This window comes from Elaeis guineensis, chromosome 13 (genome assembly GCF_000442705.2).
Source record: "Elaeis guineensis isolate ETL-2024a chromosome 13, EG11, whole genome shotgun sequence".
Classification (NCBI taxonomy): domain Eukaryota; kingdom Viridiplantae; phylum Streptophyta; class Magnoliopsida; order Arecales; family Arecaceae; genus Elaeis; species Elaeis guineensis.
Genome location: NC_026005.2, coordinates 44,762,051 through 44,774,866, shown reverse-complemented (window position 1 = coordinate 44,774,866; position 12,816 = coordinate 44,762,051). Strand labels below are relative to the sequence as shown.

The 12,816-nt window shown below is 36.3% G+C and overlaps 1 protein-coding gene across 2 annotated transcripts; it reads left to right on the top strand.

Moving 5' to 3' along the window:
* The first annotated feature begins 3,007 nt into the window (after positions 1-3,007).
* LOC105033906 (zinc finger CCCH domain-containing protein 18) lies at positions 3,008-9,924 on the top strand. 2 transcript variants are annotated; one of them, XM_010908880.4, is made up of 8 exons: positions 3,008-3,132; positions 4,220-5,171; positions 5,784-5,951; positions 6,042-6,221; positions 8,158-8,234; positions 8,362-8,526; positions 8,618-8,735; positions 9,269-9,924. In XM_010908880.4, exons 1-8 carry the CDS (start codon positions 3,102-3,104, stop codon positions 9,339-9,341), a joined length of 1,764 nt encoding a protein of 587 aa, XP_010907182.1. In that variant the 5' UTR covers positions 3,008-3,101; the 3' UTR covers positions 9,342-9,924. The 2 variants fall into 2 exon arrangements, with proteins under 2 accessions (XP_010907182.1, XP_010907183.1); XM_010908881.4 differs by lacking the exon at positions 3,008-3,132 and adding an exon at positions 3,323-3,574.
* Positions 9,925-12,816: the final 2,892 nt, after the last annotated feature.

The window sequence follows — 12,816 nt, the reverse complement described above, 5'->3', positions numbered from 1 at the left end:
TCGAACTTATGGGATCACACATATTAGAAGTTTCGATCTGATCAGATGGCTGATTTAGTGAAGAGTCCCATTGAAATTGAACTTTGGAGGAGCGTCCCACTGGATTAGGACTCTGCTATTAATAGAGGATTTATTAGCAATTAGATTATTAATTAGCTCAATTTGATTGACCAATGAGGTTTGGATCAAATCTAATTGAATTGGATTCAGTTTGACTTAGATTGAGTTTGATTAGTCAATCCTAGTTACAAGGGAGACTTATTCTTGATTTGATTAGGACTCAAGTTCAGTTAATTTTTAATTGGATCAGAAATTTATTAAGGAGATTGTATTCTTAATTAAATTAAGTTCCTTCCTTTCATTGAGTCCAAACTAAATCAGATTTGGATTGAGTCAAAATTGAAAAACTAAGAGTCCCAACCATCTGGGATTCTCTCCCTTGCGCATGCTCTAGAACCCACACCATTCTTTGCACACAAAAGGAGTTTTGCATGAGGAATTTATGGCATGAGAAAGGAGGGCGCAAAGAGAGGTGGGGCAGCAATCATGATGAGTCATGAACCTTATCTCATTCCTTATTTGAATTTGATTCAAATCATGGATAAAAAGATAAGAAAAAAATAAATATGGTTTCATAGAAAAATTTTGATGGTGCCAAAAACTCCTTCCCTGTTCATGTTGAGATGTGGGTTGGCATGAGAAAGATTTTGATTTCTTTCTCATGCCATCACACATTTTTTACGAAAAATATGGAACGCCCCATATTGTGTGGCGTGAAGGGTGTTGGCGCCTCCTCTTAACCCTAATACCTAGCCCACCTATAAAAAGGATCCAATAGTTGGACGCCTAAGAGAGCATGAGTGATTTCAAAAAAAGAGAAAATAGTTTTCTCTAGCCTCTCCTCCTTCTCAAGTTCTTCTCCCTCTGTAGAGTGTCTAAGGGATTCAAAGAAGAAGAAAAAAAATCAGCCATCAAAACTCTTCATGAGCTAGCACTCCGGAGAAAATTAATTAGCAACTAATTTCATGTAGACGATCCATAGAGGCCGGACATCTTGTGCGGCTGTGAGCAACGTAAAGAAGCTTTGATCCACATGATTCGATTGTAGAGATTAGCAACCTGCACTCTGATAATGAGTTCTGAACTCGTTAGATTAGATTGATTAGATTTAACAGTTAGATTTAATCTAGAACATCGATATGATCGATGCAGATTTTTATATTTTTAGATTAATTATATATTAATTATATCATAAATCTTGGTAAGGTAGTTTAGATTAGATCTTGTACATGTAATGAAGATTAAATCATTTAATCTATCATGTTCCGCTGCAAAAATTTTTAAAATCGTATGCATAGAACTGCCTAGTTTTTCTTCAATGAGACCTTCATCAGAGGTCGAAGCGGACAACGCATCACATACATGAGAGCGGAGACCGACCCACCCAAGCCATTAATATATTATTTGCTAAAATAAAGGCACAATTATATCCATCACTTGTGGTGAGTAATACAATAAAATTGCATACACACACATGTACACACAAACACTTCTCAAATATTTTACCAAAAAAAAGAAAAAACACTTCTCAAATAGCAAGAAACCATGTCAAATCTCATGTTTGAATAACAGTACTTTATAACATAGTTTCCATACATAACATATTATTTATGGGGCAAGCCAGAGCAGGTTAGAAATTTTGAGCATTATTGTGGAAATATTTTTTGCTAAAAAATGGAAGTATGCTGGTATCTAATGAGATAGAGGCTGGAGAATGTCGTTTTATATATACTTTTTCATAACAATATACCATGTCGAAAGCAAATGATGTTTCACGGACATTATCTAAATATCTATTGACTAATTTAAAATAACTTTTGTTAGAGAAGATTACCATTTGGTGCAATTGGAGTTTGTATGAATAAAAGCCTCATGGTTCTGATTTTGAGCCCATCCCCTAAACCTGATTTTCAAGTATGTTTAGGCAAGGCACTATTTGACTTGACCCATCTGCACTGCAAACCAAGGGACTATGATACACATAAATAATCAATGCTAATCAAACTAATAGACAAGATCACTTGGGACATAGCAGAAATAGAATTATTAATAGGTTCCTAAATACGTACGTTGAGCTGTTATCATATCCAAAGATGAGACACATGTTCTAATAATAATCAATATTGTTGATAGCTGGTTGCTAGCAATTGGGCGCATGCAAAGCGCTAAGAGAGAGGAAGTGACAAAAGTCCAGTTGACAAGTCAAATCATTTTGGGATAGGGACTCGAACTAGAAAAAAAAATATGGTCTAATAATATATTTGAAAGTTTCACGAAAAGGATCAATTTAATCGGAAAAAGAGGACAGAGTAATTAACATGGCCAGAAAGTTAGTAGGGTAATCACTGCATTTTAAGGTAAAAAAGTGTTCTCAATATCTATATCTATATATATGTATATATAAAATTGACGTATAGAAAATAGGAAAAATAGAGGATATTTCTTCATTTCATAATTGTCGTGGGACTTGCCCACACGGCCACAGAAAGACACGTGTCATGTGCAGACTCGGTGAGTTTTCCTCTCTCGTGTGTCAATGGAAAGAGTCCATCCAATTATCAAATTAATATCCATCAATTATTTCCTTTTTGTCCACCTAAGTAATTAAAACATTTTGCATTAACAACAGAGTCAAAAATCGAAGAGGTAACCGTAACGGAAAAGCCCTCGTCTAACGGGAAGCCGTAACGCCCCGAATTTCCCCGTGGCCCGTTACCGCCAATTCCTCCTTTTCAGCCGGTGGAACCGGGCAACGGAAAATTTCTTATGTCTAAAATACCCCTAACACTTCCTCCCAAATCAAAGTCCGTGAAACTAAATCACACCTGTCATTGGCGACGGTTTAGTGGCGTTTTGGTCATTTTGGATAAAAATCAAGCACGCCTATCGGTTGTCAAATGTAGGATGGATTTAAATTTAGCCCCGAGATTTTCCCCAGACGACAAATCCACCCTGTACTCCATTAACAAACAGAAGAAGAAAAATATTAAAGAGAAGGATTCGGGTGTCCGAGTTTTAATAAGTCTCTTCTTCTATCCAATATGGTAGGATGCTGTGCCATGGTTGGAGAAGGTACATTTCTTAAACCGATCATATATATATATATATATATATAAATGTTTTTTTTAAATACTTTTTCATCCATTATTGTATAGATTGTAGAACATAATGATTGTTTTTGTCTCTACTTGTTCAAAAATCATTTTTTTAGTGATGGGTCTTAGTTGTTGTCCTTATGCCGTGACTCAACTTTTTGGATGATAACTTTTTAGTTGATGAGGACAATTATGTGGTTGGTTAAAGATGTGTTAGGATTGGTTGGGTTAAAAGCCGCATATTATGATGTTTATTTTTTAGATTTCATGAACTTTACTCGAAGAAGTGTTTGGAATCATATTTCTTTCTTTTTTGATGTGGGGTATTGAAAATTAGTTTTTGGGAAGTGGATGGGTTGCAAAACTTTCAGCTGTGTTTTGCTTGGTTGATTCTCTTTTCAAATGGTGCTTTTTCAAAGGTGAATAAAATGAGTATTTTGATGTTTTTTGTTTCAACTTTCTTTACAGTTATTTGATTTCTGTGGATTTTTTCCTTCTATTTTTTTCAAAGAAAGTAGAATCTCGCTCTCTCTTCCACACTACTTCCCCCTGCTCCTCCTCCGCTTTTTCCTTGTTGCAGGGGATTGTTTCTTCCCTCAAAATGGAAGGAAAATCTCTCCTCAAATAACATTAATTTTTTTTTTTTTAGTTGAGTCAGGCTTTCAATTAAATATGAGTTGTCTCTACCAAAAAAAAAAAAGAGTTGTCTATTATTATTGATCTGCATCTTTTTCTATAAAATGCTAGCTTTATTCTTCATTGTTTTTACTCATAATTTGTGGTTAGAATGGGCTCTGGGAAATTACTAGGGTCACTGAATATAACCAAGATTTAGCATTCTTTTATTTAGGATTTCTCAATTAATAAAAGGTGTTTACCAACAAAATTACTAGGAAAAGGTAATAAGGAACTCCGGTATTCCATAATTTTTTCTGGAGTAGTCAACAGTTAGCATATTTTTAGAATTTCTTCTCATGCCGTCTTCTTTCCTGCTCCATTTTCTAGTTATATGGCATCATGTATTTACATCAGCCACACTTAAATTCCTTTCTTTTGCCACACAGAGACTAAGTACTGTGATATGGATTTTGCCGAATTGACAAAGATCATCTCTAGTAGAGTTCAGAAGCTCGAGCCCGATAATGCTATTAAGATCATGGGGTGCATCCTCTTGAAGGAACCTGGAGAGCAAGAAATGTTGCAGCTAGCAATTGGGCATGAAAATATATTGCTATCCAAGATAAATGATGCCAAGGCCATGCTAAGCATGCTATCCCCAAAGAATTTCACTTCTGCTCAAATGCATTCCATACCCAACAATTCCCACCAGTTCGGTTCATATCCTCCTTCTGGCTCACGCCCCTTCTCCTCCCCTGCCACCTTTCATGTCGCTACTCACTATTGGGATCCTCAGCTTGCTCCTGATCAGCACACTCTAGTTCAGAGTTTAGATTTTGGGCCACGACTGTATACAGATTCAATTGGAGATGACTACTCTCTTCATAACCAACCTCAATTCTCGGGCATCGATGAGCAATTGGATAATGCGAATCCCATGGGCAGTTACTACTACCCAGATGCTGCATTGGCTGGTGGGATGACTGGTAGGACCAGCAGGAGATCACAGAGCCTGTCAGAGTTACCTATGAAGACTTGCCATTACTACATCAAGGGATTCTGTAAGCATGGAGTGAACTGCAGGTACTCTCATGGTCTGTCCTTCCCGGATGGCTATTCGCAGGTATTTAGCCCCGGCATGAATGAATTGCTAAATGAGGATCGTGGATTCGCACCGGGCTCACTTGAGAAGCTAGAAATGGAGATCATAGAGCTCTTGAGGTCAAAGAGAGGGAGTCCTGTTTCTATTGCCTCACTACCTATGCTGTATTATGAGAAGTATGGAAGGAATCTGCAGGCTGAGGGGTACCTTACCGAGAGCCAGCGGCATGGGAAGGCTGGTTTCAGCTTGACAAAGTTGCTTGCCCGCTTAAAGAACAGCATCCGACTCATAGACAGGTAGTTATTTATGTACTTCCACAGAAATTTCCTCCAAGTTTCCTCTTTAATACACTTAAGGGGTGTTTGGTTGGCGTTTGGTTGGCGGGAGTTGGGGTCTGGACTCCTATTCCAACCATTTCGTTTGGAGAAGTCCCGTTCTAATTCTGATTATGGAGTAAAATGGGAATGGTTCAATCTACTTAAAACTCAATCCTTACTCTCCTCTGAGGATTCAAATTTTCATTCTGATTCCGATTTCAATTTCGATTCCAATCACGAATTAAACACTTCGAGGGATTTGGCCATTTCGATTCCGATTCCAATCCATTTCAATTCTGATTTCGGTTGCGAACCAAACACCCGATTGTGGAACTCTTCCAAATCAGGGCTGCATTATGCGAGTTTAGTTCTCTAACTTGAGTGCTGGTTGCTAGAGATGTGGTACAAATTAAACGTATTGTTTACAAAATTAGTAGCATAGATGGCATTAGTTGTGTACTTCCTCAGATCACTTTGCACTTCAATTTACAAAATGCACTGGTGGAGAGGATTTATAGATTTGTCATGGTGGGTTTTATCTACTTGTGTGTCTATTTATCTTTTTCATTTCTATGCGTGTTTTGATAACAGACCACATGGGCAGCATTCAGTAATACTAGCAGAAGATACCCACAGATATATGGAATGCAGGCATGAGAGAAGTGATCTGGGTTCAGCAGTCGCGAGTTCTCATCAAATCTATCTTACATTTCCAGCAGATAGCACATTTACTGAGGAAGATGTTGCCCACTATTTCAGGTTATCAAACATCTGCCAGATTGTATATAAAAAGATTTGTTGCTTCATTTTTGTTGATATTGATGCCTTTTATCCATTGTTATTTATCAGACAATATGGCCCAGTTCGTGATGTGAGGATTCCGAGCCAAGACAGAAGAATGTTTGGGTTTGTGAGCTTCCATTATGCACAGACTGTTCATGATATTTTGATGAAGCGGAATCCCCATTTTATTTGTAATTCTCGTGTTCTGGTTAAGCCATATAGGGAAAAATCAAGGATCATTGACAGGTAAGTATCTTCTCTTCAGCATGCCTGTTAATTTCCTTATAACCTATTGTAGTTGGCAACTAAATTCTAGCAGGATTTTTTGTTATATATATGTGCTTGGTCTCTCCACCACTGTCATTCTGTATTAGTATTTTTTGTTTTATATTATAATCTGCTTTTGAATAATTTGAGTACCATTGCTTATGTTATAAATCTGAAGGTATATATGATCGACTGCCAATTTCAACAATCAGATTTTGTGCTGAAATGCATCTCGCATTTTTTTCCCAAAATTTCTGTTAGGATCTTATATGCAGAAGCTCTTTCTTATATAGAGAAACTAACTAAATGTTTATACTTTAGAAATTCAAACCTATATTGTAGAACTTGCAATATATAAATACCAAAGGTTTTTCATTGAGAAAATGGGAGTTTTTTTATCGAAGTTCTAGAAATATCTATGCATAATTGCTTCCATTCTTTCACTGAAGTATAATATTTCTGCTGTCTAGGAGAGTTCATTGTCAGCTTCAGGACTCATTTTGGCATATGTTTGGTTAAGCATCCACTTTCTTGGGAAAGCGATATAAAATGCGTATTAAATCCTTAATACAAGGAAAAATCTTATCCAATTCTACACATTACCATTGTTTGCAAATAAAAATTTATGATGGTTAAGGATATTTTTGGCCATAGATCATAGCGGAGGAGGCTTTGAAGCGTTGTGATGGAGAAAATGTTCATTTCAACCATAGATCTTTTGATGGTTTTCAAGGATATTTTTAGAAAAAAAGAGCCTCCAATTCCCATCCCATGAGAATTCCAAAAGCTCATGTCCTACATGGATTTTTCTTTCCTATGGGAACATTTTTTTTTCCAATCTTTTTCTTTGAAAAACTCCAACCAAATAAGAGGGGTTTTCTCCGCTTCTTGTTGACCACACTTTTCCCCCTTCACTTCCTATGAACCAAACAAGTCTTGAACTTGCAATAGTATTCATAATTTTTCAAAATATTGAAATCAGAAAATTCTTTCAATTAGAAGCACTGAAAGAGAAGTATCTAAAACTTATAAACAGCAAAAAGAATTCTCGTGTATAATTGATTAGCATTTGTGCATTCATGCTACAGAGCTTGAAGGACATCTCAATTTCTGGAAGAATAAAGTATGTTATACTCATTGTCATGACTCAATTCATAATTTACCTAAAGTATTTTCTACCAGTTTTCAAATTATCCAGAGCATTACGGCAATATTGTTTGACAACACTAACCCATTCTTATTCAATTTTACTTGGATTTCGAGATTAGGATTCAAATTGAAGAGTACATACTGCAGTTGTTACAACTCATGTTCACTAGGATGGAATTACATGATGGAATTAAATACTCATAACTAGAAACTTTCACAATGTTACTCATCTAAAAAGTTCAGCAAAAGGAAAGAATATATTGTACAGGTTTTGGTAGAGAAGATGTAGTTTTATGATAGAACATAGGGGAAAGCACTTTAGGTGGATAAGATTTAAGGTGCCTTTTCTTTCTATTGTTTTATTCTATTAAATATCAATATCACTGATCAAAACAATCTAAGCTGCAGTCTCTTTGGCTAGAAACTGGAAAGAAGGTCCATAATTAAGTAAAAATATATGCAGACAGTATTCATGTTTGTGCTATGAAACCGAACTTCTTTTGTTTCTTATGTTGGTAGTTAACAGTTCTGCTTCAGTATGGTTATAATAGACATTGCATTAAGGTTTCCTCCATCTTGTAGAGACATTAGAGTTGACTTTGCTAATTTACCCTAACTTAGGACTTCACAAAATAGCATGCAGTTTAACTGCTTGACTAATGTGTGGCTGATCTACCCATACTTGTTCTACAAAGTTGATGCTCAATTTATTTCTTCGGATTGTAGTTTTTCTATTATCAAATATGGAAGTTTTCTTACACTGCAGGACCTATATGGAGAAACTAAAGCCGGCAATGTACTATCCTTCTCGATGTATTGAAGGGGAACCTGAGCTTCACACAAGTAGGCAGTTGCCACTTCAAGTCTTGCTTCATAATACTTTGTCTTGTCAAAGATTGATATTTGATCTTTTTATACTCTTTCTATCCTAACTTTTTTTTTTTTAATATATGATGCATTTTCTCTTCAGTTCCTAGAGAATCCGATAGTTCAAGGATGTTCAAAAGCAAGTTAATTGAGCAGGAAATGATATCTGAACTTGAGAGAAGGCATTTCTCTGAGTTGAACTTATCAAAGCCGCTATCTCAGCAACCTTATTCCAGTTATGACATGGAAGAATTTAAAGTTACAGAAGGTGTGACAATTTAATCTTGAGAGATGTTATTTTCCCTGTTCCAATTTTCATCATAGACTATTCATTTAACTTCTTTGTGATGATTGTTCAGATGGCATTGAGTTCCCACTGATAGACCATTTTAGCTATACCCTTGATGCTCTTAATAGTGGCTCGACGAGCAATGACAGAGCTAGACAGTCAAGCAACGGTTACAGTGACCAGGAGAGGTAAATGATAGGCAAAAGATAACTATAAAGCTAAAATAATATGAAAATGTCATGTTCATCGAAAACATTTTTATCATTAGTTACATGTTAGAGTTTTTATCAGTATCCATTACTTTTTCCATTCAACTTGCGCATTTGCCTTCCATAACGAAATGGGCAGAATGACTAGAACTTTCGGGTTAATTTATTGATCACTAATGATATTTTCACTTCTTGATACTCTATTTTTGTGTCTCTTGTTGTAATTTGAAATTGCATTATATTACATCAGTGTTCATATTCTGAGAATTGGAGCCAAAATTCTTAAAACCACTGAACTGGGTGCATCTTTGTTGTCACGATCTTGAAAACTCTATCAATCTTTCTGCACTTGCAACTTCTGAGGTTACCTGTAACGGCTGATCATCTGCTAAAACTTTACTGAAATATGAAAAATATTGAATTATTTGAGTTTATAAAGCTTCAGTATCTGACTTGTTTTCATGCACACAAGAATGATATGCCTCTAATTAAGTTTTTTCTCTGGAATGCAGTGGCCACATTGAGCTCCCAGAGAGTCCCTTTGCATCTCCACCAATGGAAAGCAGCATCTCTGCGATCATATAGAGATCCATTGCAAAAACGGAAGAATACAGATAGAATGCTTCATTTCATTCTTCAGTTCAAAACAACAGTTCTCAAACGCCAGATTACATGGATCAGTGAGATGTTAGTGAGCTTTATACCAATAAACACAAGATCAGTTGCTTCTCCATCGTTACTTCATAGGAGAAGGCTACAAAAGTAATACAAGTACACATAAAGGGAGAAAGGTTACACATTTTATTGTAGATACTGCAGCATAACTTCATCGACTCGTAGAAGAGAGACTAATTATACAGTAGAGGAAGAGAACAGCATGAATTCAAGATGTTCGGTTCATTATTCAGAGGCTGTTCTGAATGACGTTTGGAAAAGGTGATATGTGATACAGAAGGAACTGCTAATTGCACTGGATATCTTAAATTACTTTGCAAATAAAGATTTGGCTAATTGTCCTAGGAAAAGACAACGGCATCATATTGAAATAGGTTATGCAGTATCAGTGATGTTTGTAGTGGTGGTGGGTATGGATTTGGTACTAGTTTAATGATGTCTTTTACCAAAACAAAGGCCCCACTGAGAATATGATCTTTTCTTTTTAATTATTGCTCTGTGGGTCCATTTTTTCATGGTAACTTTATACCTCACCATCTATAATAATTGCAGGAATGTAGTGCTCTTGGTATTATCACTGATGCTTCTAGTATGATGTGAGACTTCCCCCTTTTCCTTCTCCTTTTCCAACATATCTTTTTGGTAAAATCAAGATTGGATAATATTTTTTTTGGTAAAATCAATATAATAATTGGCTGATGAGCCAGCTGCTGGGGCTGCAATATACCGCAGCCAAAGTTAACTAGCCTTTGTGATTTGTGCTCGGGTCTTATATTTGGGTCACAATAAGTGGGCAGTGGTCTGAAAGTTTGATGTCACAAGCTGCTTGTATCATTTTGGTGTCCATTGTTTATGGCCAGCCATAATGATGAAGTCTAAAAGGATCAATACAATCCTCATTGTGGATATGGGTTGCAGCCCTTTGAGTAAACAGTGAATTTCACTATGGTCAAATGTTTCGATCTCTACTTTAGATATGAATCAAACATTGCATGGATCCTTATTTGAGTACAATCCATACTTAAGAGTAAATTAGAAATTTGACTAAATGGTAAAGTATGTTCTTTTGCATTTTTTTCTCATTTGTTTGACTCAAAGAGCTTGCAGTCTGAGCTGAGGAAGGAGGAAGGAGACAACAGAATATTAGGGAAAACAGAAACAGACAATGGAATATTAGGGAAAACAGAAACCCATCCATTTTGCAGTAACTGTCTATGGATTAGTCTGAGCTGAGGAAGGAGACAACAGAATATTAGGGAAAACAGAAACAGACAATGGAATATTAGGGAAAACAGAAACCCATCCATTTTGCAGTAACTGTCTATGGATTACATCATATGAACTGATAAAGTGCCTATGCCTTTTTTTGTGAACCAACATTACCATCTATAGTCTACCCCGAAAAAAAATAATTATTTGAATAAAATGTGGAGCTTGAGAGCAAAGTTTTGCCAAAGATCATGCCTTGTCTCTTAAGCTTATCTCCTATATCTTTCATCATTTAAAATTGTGCATGCAACTTCCAAAGTTTAAATTCTTTCCCAGACCAATATTTATAGGGCCACAACATGGTTTCCACAATCGCTTAATCAACACCTTAAAAATGCCACGACCTCCAGGGGCTTCTGAAAATCTTTTGTAACCCTAAAGACAGCCCTAGAGGTGACTGTGATAATCAAGTTGTGGATTAGTTGTAAGGGTCTGCAGGATGGTCTATGCTGAGAATCTCAAGCTTTGTTTTCTAGCAAGCAACAGAATATTCCTTTAGAAATTCATTCTCCTGCACTAGAGGTTTTGGGTTGCATCTCTAAATTTAGGGACCAATGTATTTATAGTACTAGTGGGTTTTCTTCCTTTCGATTTAAAGAAGTACGAGCCAGTTCAATTCATAAACTTGTCCACATGGAAGCAGTGTAGATCACTATGCATTACAATCAAAATTCTTGCCTAATTGTAGATTGGGTGGCATGATACATCTATCAGCCTAGCAAATCACATCAATCATACTTCTTGTATTTTGGAATAAAGCAATACATGTAGCCTATTGGATACTTTGATTAAGATGCTAAGGGAATATGCTTCATGAGCATTTCATTCATGATGGGAATCAGAATAAATTAAAATGGAAATTGAAAAGACCACATTTTCTAATATATTGGGTTTGTGGCGAGAATCAGAATTGAAATAGCTTTGCTAAATTCTTGATAAATCAATTAAATGGAGAAGTATTTTTGAGAAATCAATGTTTTAGCTAAATTTGATAGAATAGGATTTAAATACTAAGAGAACTAAAATTAGATTTTGGAGGATTGAGGCATCCTTATTCTCCCTTGGAATGGGATTTCCCCTCGATGAAATGGCTAGAGTAGGAGGTCACTTATTTCCATTCACAGTTTCGTGTGCAAACAAGCCCTTCAAATTCAAACATCGTTTGGACGGGCCCTTCTCTTTTCAATTTTTCGTTTGACAGATTTCTACTAAATTTGTTTGCAAAATGCGGTAGGTGGTGTTGTTTAGCTATTATACGTGCATATGATTAGCGTTACTTTTTGAGGGTGCAAAATGATGATTATTAAATTATGAAATTTCATATCATCTTGATGAAACTATCCTACCAAATGTCTCTTGTTTGATGAGTCATGGCAAGAGCAAGCCAACCAATCAACTCATCCTAATCCAATAAACCTTTTATTGTAGACGTTTCTTAAGGTGGTGGTGGATCTTTCGACGCAGAGGTCTCAAGGCATCCACTAGGCTCCAGACTGGCAACTTGACAAACAGTCGTGGGACTCACCTGACCTTATCTGTTCCTACTAGTGCAGAGGCCCCACCTTTCTCCCAAAAGGCATGTCATCCGGAGGTGTCCCTTTAGCTCCCCCAGCACCCACAATTGGATCAAATTGTGTTCACACAACAATAAGAGATGCTCTGAGTCAATGGAAAATTTGAAGCTTAAAAATATCTTTATGAGTTTCTGTGGTAGTTTGGTTGCTATCCATATCCAAGCCTCAAAACCATTGGCCGATACAGCTTATCCAAAGAATGTTTTCATGAGGTGAAGTTATGAATCTATCTGAATAAGATCCTGCATCGATTGTCTTCTGGATCATGTGGGAACCACTAATAAATCTGTGGCCATGATTGGCTTGAAATAGATCATACCAACATGGGTTTCAAGCTATAAACATCGTAGGTTCGGTTATCGATATCGAACGCATGAAGGCTGCCATTTTTTGGACTCCAGTACAAATGTTAGGTCATTTTTCCACTGATTTTAGGATTCATTTAGAAGATATGTTTGCTTCAAGTGAAAATTCACATGTAGTTTGTTTCAAGTGTAAATTCACGTGTAGTTGTAGCTTCGAAAAGCAACCTGCTGCGACCA

Bases quoted from the DNA above. Each gene is read 5' to 3' on its own strand.
- LOC105033906 (XM_010908880.4), top strand. From the start codon at position 3,102: ATGGTAGGATGCTGTGCCATGGTTGGAGAAG. The intron at 8,235-8,361 runs GTAGGCAGTTGC...TTTTCTCTTCAG, and splicing joins GGAACCTGAGCTTCACACAA to TTCCTAGAGAATCCGATAGT. The intron at 8,527-8,617 runs GTGTGACAATTT...ATGATTGTTCAG, and splicing joins AGAATTTAAAGTTACAGAAG to ATGGCATTGAGTTCCCACTG.